We start from the raw sequence: 21,360 nt of genomic DNA, 5'->3' as shown, positions 1-21,360 counted from the left end.
TTTTTTAACCTTTTTATTTTGGAACAGTTTTAGGTTCCTAGAAGAATTATGAAGATAGTACAGAGAGTTCCCAAGTACCCCTCACCCGTTTCTCCTGTGATTGACGTCTTCTATGCGCATAGTACGTGTCACAATGAATGAACCAATAGGTACATAATATTATTAACTAAAGTCCGTATCTTATTAGGGTTTACCTAAAATCCTTCCTTTCTTGTATTCCAGGATCCCGTCCAGAACACCAAGTTACATTTAGTTGTTATGCCTCTCTAGGCTTTTTGGATTTATGACAGTTTATTAAGTTCATCTGCTAATAATCCGTATTAGAATGAGGTTCGTTTAATGTTTCTGTTTTACAGGTTTACATTTTTCCTTGACCTTCAATATTTTTAAAATTTGGATTGTATTATATGTTTTCACAGTGTTGTCAATGTTTGGAATTCTGAACATTTACAGATAAAATATTAGGATTGATACTAGTATTTATTTAAAATAAGTGCTGAATGTCCAGTGTCACAGCTTTTGTTCCAGTGTAGCAGTCACCGGATCCCAGGTGCGGAGGTGGAGTGGAGAACGTGAACACAGATGGTGAAGGCTCCTGGCAGAGGGCAAAAACCTCCCAGAACCCGGGAGGGCACAGCAGAGGGCAGCCAGGCAGCACAGGGCTTGCTGTTCTGCAGGAGGAACCCTAGGCCCAGGCCATTCTAACGGGTTCTGCAAATAAGTCTTTGCTCCAATATCCTTACGGCACTCTGTTCTGCCTTTGGAAACAGCTGAAGAAGACTTACTAATGTCAGTGCAATCTTGTTTCTTTGTCTTGCACAACTAGTGCGCTGGGGCCATTTTGCAGTGATGATTTTGACTCTACTACATCATCCTAGACAAGTCTTAAGTCTTTCTTTTCCCAACACCTAGCTCATTGCTTGGAATGTAGTTAGTAAAAGCTCAGTACATGTAGGTACTATTATTTATTCAACCAAAGCTGAGTGCATGAAGGAAACTGGCACCACTGGCAGGAAAAAGCAACCCTCTCCTGACTTTGGGAACTGATGAGGCTCAGGGAGCCTGCGGGTGGGGTAGTGAGGACCAGTAAATGAGTGGAGCATCCTGGCCTGCAGTGCGGGGTGGAGTTGGGGGACGGGGAGTGAAGAGGAAGGGCTGGGGACCACCCCAGTGGCAGTGCCAGCAGCAGCCTGACTCAGGACTGCTAGCCATCTAGAAGGAGACTGCCTGTAACAACCACATCTAGGATTATGAGATGCAAGCAATTATCAGCATTTGAAAACCACGATGAAGCATGTAATCGAAGGTATGCAGCATTACATTTGTAGAGTGGAATTTGACCTTTAAATACATCACAACCTGTTGGTCTCCCTGGAAGTTGCCAAGACAATACCCCAAAGTTAGGCTTACTTCTGTCCATAGTTCATGGCATATTCGAAGTCTTTAAAGCTGACGTGACCATCTGAGTCTTGATCTACTTCCCTGGAAAATGAAACAGAAAATTATTTACAGGTTAGTTTCGTCTCACTTAGGCATGAAGAGCAGAGCAGAATCTATTTCTTTGCGTGTGTATGGAGAGGCACCTATTTTAATCTCCTTGAAGGCTAAGGTTGATGCCTATCTTTTTTCTTACACTGATGAAACCTAAGGTAAAAGGAAAAGGTATTTATTAAAACCTACAGAAATAATATATTCAATACATTTAAAGGAATGTCACCGTATTCACAGGTTATATTAAAAAAAGTAGAAGTGATGGTTTTTCTAGCCATCCTACAAACACTTTCTGTGATATGTCAATAAATATACATGCATCTGTCAACTGAAAAACAATGCAGGAGGCTGAAAACAGAAGAGTTTATTTGGGGTCTTAAGAATTGCAATTTGGGAGACACAGATTGGGGTAACCCAGAAAGAGTGTTCCGACGAAGAGAAAGAATCGGGGGCTTACAAAGACAACAAGCCACGAGGTGGTAAAAGTTGCTCAGGGAGAACTGTGACTGACTCTGATGTGAGTCAGAAAACATTTGTCCTTGAGGAATCCCAAGCTGTTTTAGGGTAGGGGCTCAGTAAGTAGACGGACTGCCATGAGTTATTTCAGGGTAAGGGTCCAGTACGTATCTTGAGTTTCTGGCAGGTATTCTGGACGGCTTCACCAGGTCAAAAGGTCAGATTCCATGCAGGCCTAGATGTGTATAAGTCCCACTTCCTTGATGCCCCCCCGGCTCCATCTCACAGAGCTCTCTGAGCAACATCGACTCCATTTTGATTTTCCTTTCACACCTTACACAACAGGAATGTGGAATAAAGCATTAAGAGACAAGAAAAACATTCGGGGAGTAAACAGTAATGAAGGGAACAGTGACTGACACTCTGCATCACACTGTCTTTACATTCCGGGTCTCACTGAATCTGTGCTTGGATGCCAGGACAGGTCTCTTTTCACAGACATTGAGCCTAAAGAGGTTTAGCAGTTTCCTCGAGATCACGGGGCCGGTAAGTAACAGATTTGAAACTCAAATTAGAATCATTAAATTCCAAAACCATACTCTGTTCCACATCGTCTCCCTATGTGAATAGGATGTTCCAGAGAAAAGTCGTTGTGTTGGGCAAGTGCTGGCTCCGGAAGTTTTCACTGGCTTCAGTCATGGCCTCGGAAGCTCCGTTAAATCCTGACAAGCACCTGATAAGCTTTTCTGACTCTATGAAGAGAGGTGAGGATGGGAGCCTTTGGCTGGTCTGCTGAGGGCGTAGGTGGCCTCAGCTGGGTTGTCCCTGTGTGTCCCTAGAGCCACTGAGACAGAGGCTTTACTCTTTGAACAGGGAGCAGAGAAAAGGCACCCGTTCCACCTGGTTACGATGACACATGTCAGAAGGACAAAATCATGGCATAGGCAACACGTTCCACTGTTACCAGTGAAAGTACTGTTTACTGTAAAAATGTGTTTGAAAGATAACTGATGAGCTGTGGTCACGATTCCTCTTTGGGGGGCATTCTAAAACAACGCATTACACGCCTTAAACGGAGCTCTCGGGTTGGTACAAATTATATTTTGTTGAAAAAACAAATGTTATCAGCCATGACATAGGGCTTTTTACAGCAAGGACTAGCCCAAGTAACAGGGCCACTAATCACTGTAATAGTTTTAAAGCAGGCTTTTAAAATATTGAATTCTAAAATAAACTTCCTGAATATTTCATGCCAAAGTCTCTGAAGTCTATAATGGCACTGGATAGAGTGATAATAATTTTTCATCCTTTTGAAGTAGAGAAAAATCCCTACTTCTCTGCCTGAGGGCAAAACCATGTTGCAGTATGTTAGTATAAAATGACTGCAGACTGTAGGGGCCATTATTCTTGTTACTTCTTTTGGTAAAATATACATGATGATTTCATGCTATACAGGACCAAAAGCAGAATGTCAGATCTCTTCTAAGGGATTAGAAATAATCAGTATCACATGTTACTGACTACAGAGTATAAATCATTCCCTTTATTAAATTAGATAATTGAAGATTCTTAATATTGCCTAAGTATTTTTTCCCAAGGAACTGGATTAGATAAATGGCTTTTTTTTCTTTCCACTCTGAACTGTTACGGTTGAACTATAAATCTCAGAGGGTGAGCTAAGTGGCTAACCTAGAAAAGTAATGCTTAGAATAAACTGCTTCTGATTTTTTTGGGTGTGTGTGTGCGTGTGTGTGCGTGTGTGTGCGTGTGTGTGTGTGTGTGTGCGTGCGTGTGTGTGTGTGCGTGCGCGTGTGTGCGTGTGTGCGCGTGTGTGTGTGCGTGTGCGCGTGTGTGCGTGCGTGCGTGTGCGTGCGCGCACGTGTGTGTGTGTGCGTGTGTGTGTGCGTGTGTGTGTGCGTGTGTGTGCGTGCGTGTGTGTGTGCGTGTGTGTTTATTTACTTATTGATACTGAATGCTTGTAGAAAAGGAAATTCCTTTTCCTGATTTTCTCAATCAATAACCTTTATTGTAATTACCTTAACTTCTTATTTTCTTTCTGTCTTTGCCAAAGTGTCCCCTCAGAAAACAGGCACAGTGTAACTAAGAGGTGTTAAAATGGAAAAGCCTATTCACAAGCCTTGGAGTGGCATTTTATTCACATAATGACTGGAGGGATGTCATGTTTATATTTAGAGAGAGACATGGCAAAACACTGTTTTCCAACTTTTCTTCCTCATATATATATGGTCGTCTCAAGGAAAATGAAGAGGAAAGTCACATTTCAGAGCTATCATTTTAAAAGCTAAAACATGTTTTTCATTGCAGACAGAATCCTTCCAAAGAAGGAAGGTTTCGCAGCACCCACACTTAATTCACTGTGTGATGGAAAAGCAGGTGTGGCTGGTGGGTAGAACTGGTGATGTGCTGAGCAGACGAAGAAAATATCATTAGGTTAAAAAGTTTCACTGTTTCTGTTTAAAGCATTTAACCCTAAGAGGAGCATCCTCTCCATCCCCAGAGTGTGCTCTTTCGGTGTCACCGACATACATTCAGTGCTAAAATATTCCACCACCCCTCACTCCAACTAGAAATAAACTCTGGGAAGGCAGGGATTTTCTCTTGTTTGCTGCCATATCCCTACCTTTTAGCCCATGCCAGGCAATGAATGTTTGCAGAGTGAATGAATTTGTAGAATAAATGAATCTGGGGAAACCGCAGACAACATTTTGGAATATCTACTGCCTCCCAGGATGTACTGGGGGGTTAAAGAGAGTCTATCATCACTGCTTTTACAGAGTCTAAATACCAGCCAGAGAAATAATACACACCCAGGGGCCAGGACTCAGGGACCCATGAGTAACATTCAATGACGGTCTCCATGCCCAACTGCATTTTGGAAACAGAGACCAGGTACAAGAGAGACCGAGTGAGAGACGGACTCTGAAAGATGAGGTTGCATATAGAGCAATGGATGAAAAGAACCCCTTGAGTGTCAGGCTGAACAATTTAGAAGTAAAGAGCAGGAAACTGGAAACCAAGACAGAACACTGGACACCTCTGAGGCTAACCTGCCTGATCGCTGCAGCCCAAGTACTTGAATCCGGTTAAGTAACTGCTCTTTTACCAGACACGTGGATCGAGATAGAGATAGAGATGGAGAGGCTTGTATTTCAGAAGTGACTTTTCAAAGGAATGAACAAAGCATATCTAGGTGTATGAGGGGAAAATAAATTGCTATGAACAACAGTAACTGCTTTCTAGACATGTAAATCCTGTTAAAGGCTTTTTGGTTCGCTCGTTTCTGAGATGCAAAAGGGAGCGCTGAAACTGATTTGGGGAGTAGGGACTCAACGGAGCTGAAAGGCTCTATGTAACTCGGAATGAACAATTGAGGAGCATCTGGGTGGAAGGAGATGACAAGCAAGATATGGAGGATGCAGGAAGAAAGGGCGACTGAGGGGCGGGAGGGAGAGTGCCACACTAGACCTGGGGAACTGGCCCAAGAAAAAGTCCCCAGTGGTGCAGTGGCCAAAAGTCCTTTAATTAACTGCCACGTTGTGTGTTGTGTGTTATAACCTCTCCCTTATCTTCAGCGAGGGCTGTGACAGGCACCCGGTCTAACGGAGGATGGTGTGGCTGGGGTGTGTGTGCTGAGTTAGGGGCTGAAGACGGAGTTAGGAGATGGATCCAGGCTGAACGCCTGCGGCAGAGAGCAAGAAAGTGAGTGGGGAACAGTAAGATGACCCGTTAACTGGATTAACTCAGGGAAGAACTCAGAGCCCCAGGCCTTCCAGAAATTTACAAAAACCTTAGGAAGTGCTTTAAAATTCCACAGGGTGTGGAATGGGAGTTCCAGGCAATACTATCTGGACTTTGAAGTGCAGAAAACCCCAGGTGACAATGAGATACACTGAGAATTTTAGGCAGGACTAGACTCTGTCCTTTCAGCCAAATTCTAACCGTTTTCATATCTGTTAAAATACAAACATTTTTTGACTCACCAGATAAGTGGTTATAATTACTTTTATCACCATGAGCTTTAGCATTTGTCTCTTTACATCCTGATTTGTGAAGCAGGATTCTGCTTTCTCCTTTTTGTGATGCTGGATGGACATGGACGAGATACGCTCCCGTGACCCAGAGGCTAAGTGGTCCCCACCCTGAAGGAGCCAGGGCTTCACACTGTGAATTTTTATTAAGTTAGGCCATAGTGCTGCTCTAATGTGACATTCTGAAGAGAAACGCAAGTTGTTTTTCAATTTAAAAGCTACGTAAATAGCAAATGTTTCTCACAAGTAGTAAATGCTCCTTGTGTGAAAATATTTACAAAATAACAATTTCTCATAATCTCTTGAAAATAATTTTTGTTTTAAATAATTCAAGAGTACTGCACGATCAGGTCTCCAAAGCCAGATCTCAAATTGGAGTATGTGTTTTTCCCAAGGTACTTAAAAAAAAAAAGAGGAAGAAAGGAAGGAAAAAAGGAAAGAAACAAAGAAAGAAGGAATTGAAACAATGGAATAGTCTCTATAAAGATGAGGTGGGTAGAGATCAGTGGTAGAGCGTGTGCTTAGCACACACGAGGTCCTGGGTTCAACCCCCAGTACCTCCACCCAAAATAATAAATAAATAAACCTAATTATCTCCCCCCAAAAAATAAAATAAAAATTTTAAAAACTGATGGTTTTTTTTAAAAAAGATATAGACTACAAAAGTGACATATTTAGGTGGAAACAAGAATACAGAATATATATATATATTATAATTGCAACCTTATAAACATCTATATTCATTTGGACAGAAGTTAAAGATTATATGCTAAACACAAACTTGTCTTATGGGTTATTTTGCCTTAAAATAGTCTTTAATATTAATGTATTTTCAACTGAAGGAAAATTTTCTTTCTTTTTGGTCTGAATTTTCTAAATAAGTGGTCTTATGTCACGCTGTATAAATCCTCATTAACGAGAGCAGGATTTCTCAATCTCAGCACTATTGGCATCTCGGGCTGGCTCATCCTTTGCTATAGGGACTGTCCTGTGCAACATCCCTGGTTTCTATCCACTAGATGTCAGTGGTACCCTCACCCCTCCCTCCCCAGCTCTGACAGCCAAATATGTCTCCTGATATTGCCAAGTGTCCCCTGGGGGACAAAATCATCTCTGGTTGAAAACCACTGAGCTAGAGAAGCCAAAGTTGGAGGCAATTCTCTGGAACATTCCAGCTAAATCTAGCCTTACTGGAAAATTGCTTTAAAGACTCTTTTTTTTCTTCCTAAACAAGTGATTTCAGGGCAGGTGAGGCACACATGTTTCTTGGATGGATTAAGTGGATAATTGCCTCAACGCTCTGCCTCGCTGATGCTAAGGTTTTTCAATTGAGCCCAGAGAAGACCCTACTGGAGAGGCAAGCTCTCGGTGGTGATAACAGAGCCGGTGGCAGGCATATCTGTGTTCGCAGCACATACACTGACAGACGGCAATTATTTTGAGTCACTGTGATAGTTATACGGGGTGTTGCAAGTTGACGCTGCATTTGGTTCACCTGAAACATGAATGAGAAATTTAATGTGGAGGCATAGATTTAAATAAGAAAAGTTTTCCAAGTGGAATTTTGGGGGGTGAGGAAAAGGGAGAGAGCCTCTCTTTCTCTCCAATTCTTTGCAGAATAATTTAAACGGAAGTCAAAAGTGCCATTACATTAGGGACAAAGCTGTCATACTGACTGAACAGTGAGAGTAAAAATTACCCTCCAAGCAAGGAGCCCCTGCTGGGCATGAGAGGACCTGCCAATTGAAGATGCGATGCTGACAGCTTCTCCCCCAAGCAGCCTTCTCTTCTGAGGACCCCGCTGGTTCTCCCCACTGGCGTGCTTGCCGCTTTGTTGATGAGAGTCCTGCGGGGCTCGACAGCAATTCAGTTGGTAATGTTTATTAATTTTACCTTTTTAAAGACACGTGTTAAGAAAAGCCATTCAGACACACAGGAAAGATAAGAGAGCCACGTCGATATTTTCTGGTCTTTTGTAGGTTCCTCCATGGCTCGGGCAGATGCCTTCTCTTCCGTGTGTGTTGCACTCCCTTCCTGCCCCGCCTCACATGCTTCCCGCCCATCTTTTACTCCAGGGGGTGCCTCCCATCAGCTGCACCAGGCGCCTCTGGGTGTGGCCTCATACTTAGTTCTGGAGGTAGAAGAAAAGGAGTTAACGCCCCATAGGTGACCCCTGACCAATGAGGGAACAGGCGTCAGCGGAAAACCACTTTCCTTCTGTCCCTTGGAGGTTGTTCTCTGGGCTCACGGGAGGCTCTGATGGGATCAAGTTGCTCACAGAAGTAACAGACGTGGTAAGAGACCCTTACTTGGGCTTGTCCTCATTTCTCCATTCCGCTCTTGCTCACCAAGGTTATGTCCCAAACAAGCAACCTGCTTGCAAGCCCTCATCTAAAGCTCTGCCTCCAGGGAGAACCCAGGTGGATGTGGTGGAAAGTTGATTTTCAGAGATGAAGTTCTCACCGGGCATTTAAATTGCCATCAGCAAATAGCCTGTCACGTCAGATTCTCATTCAGGTAAAAGGGATCTCAGTCCTTGAGACAGATCAGTTTCTTCTATTTGGAAAATGATTTTTAGAGCAAATTAAATATTGTCTTTAAGAAAAACTCTGAAGTTTCGGGCAATTGAAGTGCCAAAGTCAACCAGAAAAAAAGAGCAGCAGTCTTCTCTTCACTGTCTCGTATGCATGTCTTACTGAATACTATTTAGTTGGCCAACAATAAGTGGGATTATTAGACTTCAGCTGAGGACGATAGATTCCTCAATGTAAGAGAGTTCTTCTGCCTTCTGGATGCAGAAGTACAGCTATGGATTGGCCATGAGCAGGGGGTGGATTAGTCATTTAGGATGAACCGTGAAGAATAAAAGGATGGCCAGGAATAAAGGATGACACAAGCCAGGCAGAACTTCGGCCTTGTTAGGAGCGGGCTCAGCCTGCTAGATGAAAGGCATAGTGGACATCGTTGGCTACTTCCCCGCACCCATCCCTCCGCCCCCTGTGCTACCCAGCAGCAGTGTGATTTGGGTGGTTGGATCCCCATCCCAAGCTCCGGTAGTGGGATCCGACTGGCCTAAGCCAATGCATATAATTCCACCCTCCCAACTATAGCTACTGGTTTAAGGATCCATTGGTTAATTAGTACATGGCATTCCTCCCCCGACCACTGCTGATGGGTAAAGTGTTGGGTCATCCGTAACGAAGCCTGGGAATTCTGTCTGTGAGTTGAGACAGGAGTAGCTCTTTCACTGGATGGCCGGGGTGCAGAGAGGAGGCTTGGTACTGAGAGAGTCCCTTTCCTGCCACAAGGGGACAAACTCCACAGCACTTCTATGAGCCAGTGGCACACTGCTCCCCAAATTTATGCATATGCTTTTAAGTGTCAACTATCAGCCCGAAAATGGAGCCTTACACAGTGAAGGGAAAAGGCAGAAGAATCACAGAGTGAGCTGGAGCCTAATCAGACCAGGGCGGAAGCATGCCGTATGTCAAGACTCTTAGTCACCTGGCCCAGTAAGTTCTCTGGGGTGTTCAAGGCAGTCTGAAATGGAGTTCCTTCTACCTGCAAATAAAGGTGTCCTGACACACCGAGTAACCCATCTGAAATTTTTTCTAAACCTTGCAATATCTAGAACTTGGCAGACATAGAGTAGACACTCATAAACACAATATTTTTCAAATAATGACTCCATTTTCCAAGAAACCCTAAAATAACTCAGATTTTCTCTTTAGGTGCTACCTCAGATTTCCGGATTATTCTCCACAGTTCTGCATTCTAAAAGAAGTTACTTTCTGGCTGTCATCCAGCAAAAATCTTTGTTTACAGTGCCTTAACTGTGTTGATGTGCTGAAAGAGGCTACGGATGGGACGAATGTGGTTTTTTCCTAAAGAGTGACAGGATAGATTCTCCAGCCCAAGAAAAGAAAGAAAGAAAGAAAGAAAGAAAGAAAGAAAGAAAGAAAGAAAGAAAGAAAGAAAGAAAGAAAGAAAGAAAGAAAGAAAGAAAAATGGATGTGAAACGCAGTCACAGCTGGCGAAAGTGATTAACCATAAATAATGACTCACTTTTTCCTATTTACTAGGTCTGAAAAATGAGGAGTCTTATTTAAAGCTAGAGATATTTTAAAAGGAAGAAAGAATGTACTTTCAGGATGCCTGGGATTGACTACTTGTGCAATGTGGATAAATGCAATCAACATACAGCCCAAAGTCTCATTTCTGGCAAAGGGTTTCATATTCCTTCCCGATCAAGTGTTTTAGCAGAACTGCTAATAAATAGTGACAGGATCTTTTTTCTCAGTTGGAATCTCTGGAAGAGAAATCGTGATGTAAGAAAATAGCACGCATCAGACAGCTTTAAGGATAAAGAACAAAACCCAAAGGGAGCCTCTTTGAACTAATTATAAAAAATCGAGTTCCTGGACTTTTAGGTCACTAGGTCCTCCATTCTTCCACCATGCCATACAGGGGTAGGAGGCCTGCTCTGAATACGGCAGGGAGGCAGTGCGGTTCACCAGAAAAGGCCCGGGAGTGAGCTTTCATCCCTGTGAGGCCGGCTGACCCTGGGCAAGTGTCTCAGCTGCTATGAACTGTGAGCATCTCACTGGTCAAGCTGAATGGATGGGCTGTGATTGCTCAGATTTGATACCGTTGTAAATTTTGATGCATCTACGCTGGATCTTAATATACAACTAGTGTCTTTGTCCGGAAAGTTGAAAAAGTCAAACCAACCCCTGTGAGCCACTTTTAGCCTTTAAAAAGCAGTTCGAGTCTTTAACCCTGCGGATAGTTTTGTAAAGAACTATAAGCATATATAAATGTAAATGGGGAAAAAATATGATCCTGCCTTCAACAGTGTGGAATATGAATGGAGATGAAGCCATTTCTATTTCAAATATATAATCACTTCAGCTGAGATATCTAGTATCATCTTGAACTTGATTATGAGATAAAAGAAATGGGACAGAGATGGCAATCATTTAATCTCTTAAGAACAGCTATTCTGGAGAGCTTTTCACTCTGTGCTCAATAGATTTCTAGCAGGTTATGATCTGGCTAGAAAGAAAGCATAATGATGAGGAAAATTATGTTTTCAATAACACAGGCTTTTACAGTACAAGTCCTTCCACAAAGGAGGCAATAAAATGAACTCTGACCACTTTAACAGATGGCGTAATGGCTCGGTGCACAGATGTGGCCTCTCTGAAAGCAACAAGTTCATATCCTTGATTGGAGGTTTAGGAATGAGCTGAACTTTCAAGTGTAATGTGGGAAAGATTACATACTTCCAGACAAGAAAGCTGAGTATTAGTGGGTTCAGATGCATGAAGAGATGGACTAAAAGAATAAAGCTTAATGAGCTTCATTTTGCTAATGCAACAAATAGAGCTGAAGTTGAAATGTGAACTATAAACATCCAGCCATTTATAAATGCCCCGCTAATAACGCTGTTAGCCACTGTTAGAAAGCTTGCTTTTTAAAAAGCATACTTCCTGAGAGTCAGAAAACACCATTGTCAGATGATGCTTATTTTCTCTAGGAGTATAATGTTTTCAAGCAGAATATATTTTTAGTCAAATATGATGGAGGACTGAAGAGTTTTTTATTTGCTCCTTTTTTTTCCTTTTTTTTTTTTTTTTAGCAAATTTGATAAATTGAATGTAAAATTTATATGGATAGATAAATATGCCAGGAGAATATTTTTTAAAAAAATAATGATATCAAAACAAAATATAAAGCCTCAGTGTGATTATGAATTAATGAATGAGAAAAGCCTTCCAGACACACACACACACACGAATTCAGCAAAGGTCAACAGAGGCATTTTGACAGGTGGGGATAAAACAGGTTGGTAGGAAAAGGAGCTGGGATCACTGGTATCCACTCTGGGACGGCTGGAGTCTGTTTCCATGGCAGAGCCCACTACGTATAGTTCAACAAAACTTACTTCCTTCTCTTCCTGAGAACATAGCTAAACCATATTTTCCAGCCTCCCTTGCAATTACATGTGACTGGGAGTTCTGGCAACAGAATGATAATAATATAATAATATAGAAACAAAGAACATCCACCGCTCCATCTAATTAGAAGCACTCACATTTCAAAGGAGTCTACAGGACCTGACAGTCACCCCAGGGACTGTGTCACAGCCAAATCCTGAAAGTTGCTCTCATCCTGCGTGAGCAGAGGCTCCCTGGTAATTCAAGGGATTTACTCTATATAGCTTGGTTATAGGAGCATCATTTTACAATTCTATCAAGTCAGGGTGTTGGTTTTCTTGATTAAATGAGAATGCAGAATTTTTTTTTTAAACGCTATGATTTTTAACTGTTTATACTGCAGTTTTTAATAATCCACTTGGGGAAATAACATTTTACATCTCAGGCCATTTCTCAATGATGCGCATCACTGAGCCAATAGAAAGTTTGGCCTTACTTCCACATAATTATAATGAATTATTTACGTTTTTGTTTACAACATGCCCCCAGCCTTGAAAACCTCTGGGTCTGTGGACAATAATAAGCAACATAAAAACAATGAATAATACTTCATAATGAAACAATTTCCTCGGATTATCAAAAATACTCTCTTAATAAAGCCTACCTATAATTGCAAAGTCACACCCACTACAATGACCATGAGGGCTTTTAATATGAGAATTTCAGTCGAAAGAGATAAAGTTCAGAGGGCAGATGGCAAGCGTTTAGAAAATTAGGAAATGCACAGAAAATGAACATAACCAAATTAATCAAATCCTTGGCTCAGACCAAGGGGCTTCACGTGCAAGTACAGAGGGACTATTTCAGGACTGAAACCTGGAGGGGTTTCTTCATAAAACAGCTAGAAAATAGGACTTCTTTTCTAGCCCTGAAATAATAATTCTCAAGGTTGCTGTAGGGATAGGGGGAGAAGAGGGGATGCACCCACCTTAATGAGGTCTCACAAAGTGTGGCACGTCCCCACCCCAGTCGTGACAGTCCTCTCCCCTCCTGCCCAGCACTGAAAATGACTCTCCAGGTGGGTGACCAGTGCTGGAAGCTGGTGGGAGTGGCAGGTGCCTTCGTGGGTGGGTGGGTGGGTTGGGGAGAATCTTCAGGGGTTTCAGAGAACAGAAGCTGGCTCACCAGGGGTTTCAGTAATACGTGAATCACAAAGGGGCATTAGGAGTTGAGGGGGCCTCTTCCTAGCCTTGGGAAGAAACTGGGCTCTCTCATAAATGGCCACCCTAAAACCGATTTCAGGGATTCAAATGTCTGTCCCCATCCAGAGTGACATTTTCTGCCCATTATCCAGTCTCTCCTGCCTCCAGGCAGGGCCACATCATTGATTACAGAGTATTTCAGCCACTAAAAAAGATCCCGACCATCATTAAAGACATTAAGTGTTGATCTGTGCTGGCTAAGTGAGTTAAAAGGTTCGTGCCCTTCTAGTAACAACTCGACGAGGCTATTTCAGGATATTTATTAAACAAATTAAGTATTTACATTATGCTAGAGCACAGAGGCACGGTCATTGAGTGCATAAGTATATGAAAATGAACCCAGGAGAATTTATTCTGGGAAAACTATTTTTCCAGTTTCCTAGAACTGGGTGCTGAGGGCCCACTGAATGTTTGGGAACGAGTCTTAATTGGGCAGGAATCAACAGTGTCCTAGTGGCCACCTGCACAAATCTTCCTGTGGATGAACTCAGGTAACGAGGAAAAGTTCATCATGACCCCAGACGTTTTCCTTGGAGGGTCTACAGTTTACATTTTGGAAAGTGGTGATTAAAGACTAGGGAGACAATTTAGGAAATCTCCTTCAAAGCCTAAAGACGAAAGGAAATGGGTATATTACTCCCACAACTTCCCCACCACAATTAAAAATTTTAGTGCCCTAACGATGAAGAGCCCAATCTAAAAATACTCTCTTTAGCCGATGGTACATACTATGGTAAAGGGATCTGTGTGTTCTCAAATACAGCGATAGTATGAATATTGGAGCATCTGTGTTACATTATTGTCAGTTTCCATCTTACTTGACTAGAACCTTGCATGAGGCAGAGACCAAATGCATGTTGTTCATTGTGCTGTTCTTAGACTTGACACACTGCCTGGCACACGCTGGCCTTCAAGAAACAGGTGCTGAATATGTGAACATGTGAATAGGAAAGTTTGGAAACAGGTGAAAAGAAATATCACTTACCATCCCATGGCCTTAGACCAATTGTTATGATCATTATGACACTTTCTGATTAGCATAAGAATGTTCTGTATCCTGCTATTTTTAAAGTACTATAAACATCCCCCCCATTACTATAGTCTTATTATTTTCATTTTTTAATGGCTGTATGATTTTATCAAATGGATTTATAATAACTTATTTACTGGACTTTTGACTCCAGTCTTTTTGCTTTTGTAAATGTGTCAATGAACACATTCATTAAAAATGCTTTTTCTTAGAAATAGGTTTCCAAGTTCATTGACTAGTTCACCAGACACACACTAAGAACCCACTATGGGCTGGGCACCTTGGGCTCAGAAGATGTAGGGGGAGCAGAAAAGAAACAGAGGCCACTGCAGCTTTTAGTCCAGGCAGGGAGAGAAAGAAAGAATCCTATAAGGAAGTAAAATCATCAGTGTGCTAAGGGCCCAGGAGGAGAGACAGAAGGTGCTATGAGAGGGCAGGAGAACGGGACCTGGCATGGAAGTCAGGGAAGCTTCCCCGAAGGGCTGAGATCCAAGGGATGAGCCAGGAGATAACTGGGAGGTGTAAGGCGGGGAAGAACTGTTTAAACAGAGGAGACAGAATGTTCAGGGGTCTTGTGGCAAGAGACAGCAAGCACATTCATGGGACTAGAAGCCATGTGGCTGGAGTAGAGAGTGGGGATGAGCACGGAGCCGAAGGAGGCTGGAGGGTGAATGGAATGCAACTACTCAGGACCTGGTGGGCCACTCAGAGGATTCTGGCTGTTATCCAAAGAGCTATGGGAAGCCACTGAAGTGCTTCAAGGAGAGGGCTAACGTGCTTAGACATACATTTTGAAAGTTCATCCTTGCTGAGGTCGGCAGAATAATGGCTCTCCAAAGATGTCCATCTCCTAATCCCCAGAACGGTTATGTTCCATGGGAAAGGGGGGTTAGGGCTGTAGATGGAATTAAGGTCACTGACCTTAAAATGGGAGATGATCCTAGATTATCCAGGTGGGCCCAAGGTATTCTCAAGGGTCTTTGAGGCAGAAGAAGGAAGGAGAAGACTCAGTAAGAGTCAGAGAGAGATGGGATGATGCTAGGCTGCTGGCTCTGAACACGGAAGAAGGTGCCATGAGCCAAGGAATGCAGGTGGCCTCCAGAAGCTGGAAAAGGAGAGGAGATGACTTTCCCCTAGAGCCTCTGGACGTGATTCGGCCCTGCTGACATCCTGATTCTGGCCCGGGGAGTCCCATTTTGGATTTCTGACCTCTGGAACATAAAGCTAATCAATGTGTGTTGTTTAAGTCCCGAAGTCTGTGGTAATTTGTTAGAGCAGCCACAGCAAATGAATACAAGGGCGGAGATCATGAGTTGGTTTGGGAGAGTTAAGCTTTATATGTCCTTAACTCAAGGAATATGAACATTTGGTAGTGTTCATCAAATATAGCTACTTTCCTAATAAGTTACATGATCTATAAAGAAATTTTATCTCTCAGGACCCCAGTTTTATCATATATAAAAATAAGTTATATTTAAGTTAGAAGTTCTACTTCTAAATCTCTGAGTTTATAAGCTCGAAAAGAAATAAATGTGCTTTTCCCTTAGATTCCTGTCAGTACTTGGCAATCATTGGGGAAAAAGTGATACTAAAAATAGTAGATCTAAACTAAAGGGGGAAAAGATTCCATGAAAAAAAAATACCCCATATATAAAATTATCTTGAAATACCTTAATAAGAAATGTGTTGAATTTATATCGAGAAAACTACAAAATTCCAGGGAGACATACAAAAGGGTATTTTAAAATGTGGAGGGACGTGCCATATGTGTATTCCTGGATGGGAAGACTGAACATTGTAAAGATGCCAAATTCTTCCCAATTAATTTATAGGTTGAATGCAGTTTTCATCAAAACCCCAAAGGGAGGCTTTTGGAACTCCACAAAAATGATTCTACCATTCGTCCAGAAAATAAACAGGCAGGAAGAACTGAAAACAATTTGAAAACAAGAAATACCAGATTTTAGAACATATTATGAGAACTAGGGGGAAAAAAGAGTGTCTTTGTTGTAAGAATAAGGGCAGAAAATAGATCACAACCTGGAAAGGTCCCCAACATGTAAAATAACTCAATACAGAATATGATAATCAAGGCAGTATATATAAATAAGGATTATTTAACAAATGATAAGGGAAAAACTGGCCAGCAATTTGGAAACAAAAGTGTTTAGATCATCATCTCATGCTAAATACCCAAATAAATTCCAAAGCACTAAACAATCTTAAAATTCAAAGCAACCAAGAAAATGGAAAACCTTCTCAGTATAAAAGCAATGGGGGAAAAAAACTGTGAAGGAAAACATATGAAAACTTAAAAATTTGCACATCAAAAAATCTTCATAAAAATAAAACAACGAACTGGAAAAATAGTTGTGATAAAAATGGAAACAGGTAAATGTTCTCATTATAAGAGAAAAAACAGGCAAATGATATGGATGGATAATTCACAGAAGAGGGAATAGAAAGAACTAATCAACATATGAAAATGTTCACTATTACCAGCAATCAGTGAAATGCGACCAAAAATGAGATACTGCTTTCACCTATTAGATTATCAAAGATTTAAAAAATAAGTAACATTCAATCATCAGTGAGAGCAAAGAGGGGCAGATACTGCAAGAGGGAGTGCCATTTGTTAACTAGGCAGTTGGGTAAGAAGAACCAGGAGTCCTAAAAATGATAAAATAAATTCATACTCCCCAGTATGGACTTCTGGCATCTAGGAACCTCGCCTAAGGAAGTAACTTAAAAGTGAGGACAAACACGTTTATTGAAGGGTTATTTATAAAGTGAAAACAGCAAAAATGATTGAAAAGCATGGGCTCTAAAACTCATTTATTTTAATAACAAAAACATGGAGAGAAACAAGAAAAACTAAATGTTAACATTTATCTTTGATTTGCCAGGAATACGGTTGGTTTTTATTCTCTTTTTCTTATCTTGCTCTATTTCCAAAATACTGTACCAGGAGCATGTTACTTTTGTAACCAGATCTCTCCCCCACCATACACATGCGTAAGCCCACCCTGCCCCCATCACACACACACACGCACACGCACGCACGCACGTACGCACGCACGCACAACCGCCTCTTCTCTATGTTGTCAGCTTCACACTGCACGCAATTGAGAGCTAAAGGAAAATTCATGTTTGATAAAATCATCCGTCAAGTGATGGCCAACAAAGGAAAAACATTTAGCACTTTGAGGGCTTCTATGAGTTTATAAGAAAGGAACGAAAGGAAAGATGTTATGGAAGCACTGTTGAAGAAAAAAGTGCATTCGAGTCCACAGAGAGCAATGTGGGTCCAGGGTGCCGCTGTCTGGGCATGCACTCTGCTGTGACAGTTTTCTTTCTGTGACCGCGTGCTCTGACTATTCTTAACACTCTCTAGCAATAAATACATCCCCGTATGGAAGTTTTACTGAAAACGGCTCCCAGCAGGGAAGGAAAACAAAACAGAACCCTTTTCTTAGTCTGAATCAAACAGCAGGGATAAAACAACTCTGAACTTCGTGCTTGGTGTTATCATCTCGGGAGCCAAGTACAGAACAAACACCCTGAGATAGGACCGTGTAATGTCTTCTTTTCTTCCCTGTGGCTTCTCTGCAGCTCCACCCCCGCCCCCAGCCCGCCCAGTGAAGTGGGCTGCTGTATTGAGGACGTCAGTCCTGTCACCTGCCAGTCCCACGTGCTCTGGTGCATGGGGAGAGAGGCTGCATTTAAACTGCCCACCATGCTTCCAAATTCCCACCCTCTCCCCAGAATAAGAGCATGTAGGCATTTTTTTCCTTGTGGGGACTTTAGAAATCACCCAGACCATTCTTTCCATTTTATGGATGAGGAAACTGAGGCCCAGAAGCATAAAGCAACTTTCCTAAAGTTACATATCCAGCTGGCAACAAAATCAGGACAGAAAAACCAGGTCTCTTGATTCACAGCATGGGTCCCATGCACAGCTAATAATAATTCTGGGCTTTCTGAGATCATGAGGACCTTTGTCAGAAATCCACGTTGGTCCCATTTTACACAGAAAGGAAAGCCAAATTGCAGAATACGGACAGTTCAAAGCTCTGTACATGCTGCACATAGTACTAGGAAGAAGACTCCAGGACTCCTCATTTCCAACTCCTGGATCGTTCTCGCTTTATATAAGGATATGGGATAAATTCTGGGATTAGGATGACTTTATTGTGCAATCAGCCAAGCTCTTCACAGCCATGAAGAATTATGGGCTGATTAAGACCTGGAGTTGGCATGCCCTGTCCATAATCTCACACTGAGTGTCCTCCCCAGAGTTCCACAGAATAGCACAGAGAACATTCCAATAATTCGGGGCTGGGGGGAAAAAAAGCACAAAGACATTTCAAAATATTAGTGCTTCAAAATTATCTAGTGAGTGTACATTTGAAAATTTTCCATTAAAGTTCTTAATTATGTTTTTCTCCCACAGATGCTGGGTTGTACTTAAGAAAAGAGCCCTTAGCAAAACTTGAGTTTAATAGAAGCACTGGCATCAAAATTAGAGGAATTTCATTATGAAATACTTTTTAATTAATGCTACATAGATAGCTGTAAACTTGAGTTTCGAGCAATGGTGAGAAACTAAACTACTAGCAGAGAGTGAGTGTTCCTAGAGCATCCTGAAAATCAGAGTTTTGACTCATTTGGTAGCGTGTCTAGCTGGAAAAATAAAAATCAATGAGAATCAAGGGAAAAGTTGAATGAGCAGATTAGAGACAGAGCTGACACCAGGGAGAAAGTAAAGTCTACAGGAGCTGGAGCAACGAGATGAATGGGTGCTAACGGCTCCTCAAAATTCAGGGCAAAAGATGAAAAATTTGTGAACCAAAATGGAAAATAGCCAAAAAAGAAATATGTTTTTTTTTATAATATAGTTAATTCACTCCTTGCATACTTTACTGGCATTCATAATTAGCTGTGTATTAAAAGGTTTAAAGGGAATTTTATAAAATATAACATATACTCTTGATTTTGAATTTCAGAAAACTGAAAAAACAAAAACTTTAATGATATTGTTCTTAGTGGAGATACAGATATTAGTGGCATGTTTCCTAAAAGCAGAGTTGAAACAAAGATACTCTTCATTACACATTATTTAATAAACTATTAGAGGGTCTTGCCATGGTGATAAGGCAGGAAAAACAAGTTTAAGAAAAATTAATAGGAAAGAAACATCACTAATTGCTGAAGTCATGATTATATAATCTAGCAAACTCAAAGGAATCTAAGAATTTTAGAAATAAAACAATTCAAGAAAATTTACCATATGAAACATATTCCAAAATAACAATAGCATTCCTTTTTAATAATAATAATGATTAATTTTTTTCTGAAAAGAGACTTCTCTTATAACAAGGATGAAATATATCTGTATTTAATGCACATTTCCTGAGTACTTATTTGGTAACTAACCTAAGCTGGGATGTATCAGTCCAATACAAATAAAACTACAAACACTTTATAGAAGAAAAAAATGAACAAAAATTTTGTAAACATGGCAATACTTCACGTTAATTTATATATTGAATACATTTTCAAATAACAATAGGATAATCTGTTACATAAAAAAGTCTACAAATCATATTAATTTGGACAATAAAGGGGAACTTGCCTTAGGAAATATAAGATTGTTTCAATAAAAGCAACCCACATTAAAAGTATGTTGCTAACCTCAGAAATCCATGGAACAAAGTAAAGAATTTAGGTATAGGGCATAAATTATATGAGAATTAAATACATGGTAATCTGAGTGCAAGAGAAAAGAGAACTGCTAAGGTTATTCCTTAATAATATTAAGGCATATAAACTTAGACCCTTACTGTATACTATAAACCATAATAAAATTATAATAAAGAAAAATTTAACATACAATTTCCCAAATTTAGAAAACAGAATAGTTTCTTTATTCTAAGTGGGCATTTAGATTTACCATTTAAGAAACAGGAGAAATTATGAATAAATGGTAGTTGAGGATTTGGGGTGGAGGGTAAAACTAAGATAAAAAGTAAATATTGATATGAAAATATTTATGATAAATAGTTCATGTAAGTTTTGACATCAAATTGATAAGAGACGCTCTTACAAATCTGTAAGAATCAAAATTTCCAGTTATAAATGGCCAAAAGTGACAAAAGAAAAAAATTTAAATATATCAAATTTAAGTAAATGTTTAACTTGCTAGGTAAGTGGAGTGAAATAAAACTGTGATGTAACATTTTATACTTACCAAAATAGCAAATAAATATAAGTGATAAAGACCAGAGTTGGTAAGCCCCCAGGGAACATACTATTATTCAACAACAGTATTTCCAACTTTGCTGAAAGCAATCTGACAAGAAGTAACCAGAACCACACACAGAGACACACACACACACACACACAAACTCTATTTATTTACATATTGTTTATTTTATGTTTATATATTTAAAAATCTATTTATATTTTAATTAATTAATTTATATATTTTATTTTTATATTATGTTATATATTTTTTTATATTTTATTTTTATTTTTGACCCTTTAATCCTACTTCTGAAAATGTACCCAAAGAAAGCACATTTTAAAAACTTCTGCTCTTCAAAAGACACTGTTAAGAGACTAAAAGATAAGCCACAGACTACAGGAGAGTCATTGCAAAGCATATACTTAATAAAGCAGTACATAAAGAATTCTCAAAACCCTAGAATAAGAAAGCAAACAACATAACAAAAAACGGGCAAAAGACTTGAGCAAGCACTTCACTAAAGAAGAGATACAGGTGGAAAATAAGCACATGAAAAGATTTTCAACATCACTGGTCATTAGGAATACACGACTGAAAACGGCACTGCGTACCTTAAAGAATGGCTCAATTTACAAAGACCAAGTGCTGATGAAGACATAGGGCAACAGGAATTCTCGCTCACTGCTGGTGGGAATGAAAACACTTTGGGGAAGTCTGGCAGTTTCTTAAAATAGTAAACATACACCTACCATATAATCCAGCCATTCTAGCCCCAGGTGTTTACCCAAGGGAAAAGGCACATAACCATTCAAAGACTTGTACCTGAATTGGCCTAGCAGCTTTGTCTGCAACAGCCAAAAAGCAGAAACAACCCAAATGTCCATCA

At 40.6% G+C, this 21,360-nt stretch overlaps 1 protein-coding gene across 7 annotated transcripts in view; it reads right to left on the bottom strand.

Moving 5' to 3' along the window:
• EFCAB11 (EF-hand calcium binding domain 11) overlaps window positions 1-21,360 on the bottom strand; it is a 190,763-nt gene that overhangs the window by 61,228 nt on the left and 108,175 nt on the right. For all 7 annotated transcript variants that reach the window (XM_045505710.2, XM_074365161.1, XM_074365159.1 and 4 more), the window contains one exon: window positions 1,411-1,482. In XM_045505710.2, the coding sequence (XP_045361666.1) occupies window positions 1,411-1,482 (72 nt within the window). The remainder of the gene's footprint in view (window positions 1-1,410; window positions 1,483-21,360) is intronic.

The sequence above is a fragment of the Camelus bactrianus genome, chromosome 6 (genome assembly GCF_048773025.1).
Source record: "Camelus bactrianus isolate YW-2024 breed Bactrian camel chromosome 6, ASM4877302v1, whole genome shotgun sequence".
NCBI classification, from domain to species: Eukaryota; Metazoa; Chordata; class Mammalia; order Artiodactyla; family Camelidae; genus Camelus; species Camelus bactrianus.
This window is presented reverse-complemented; position numbering and strand designations above follow the sequence as displayed.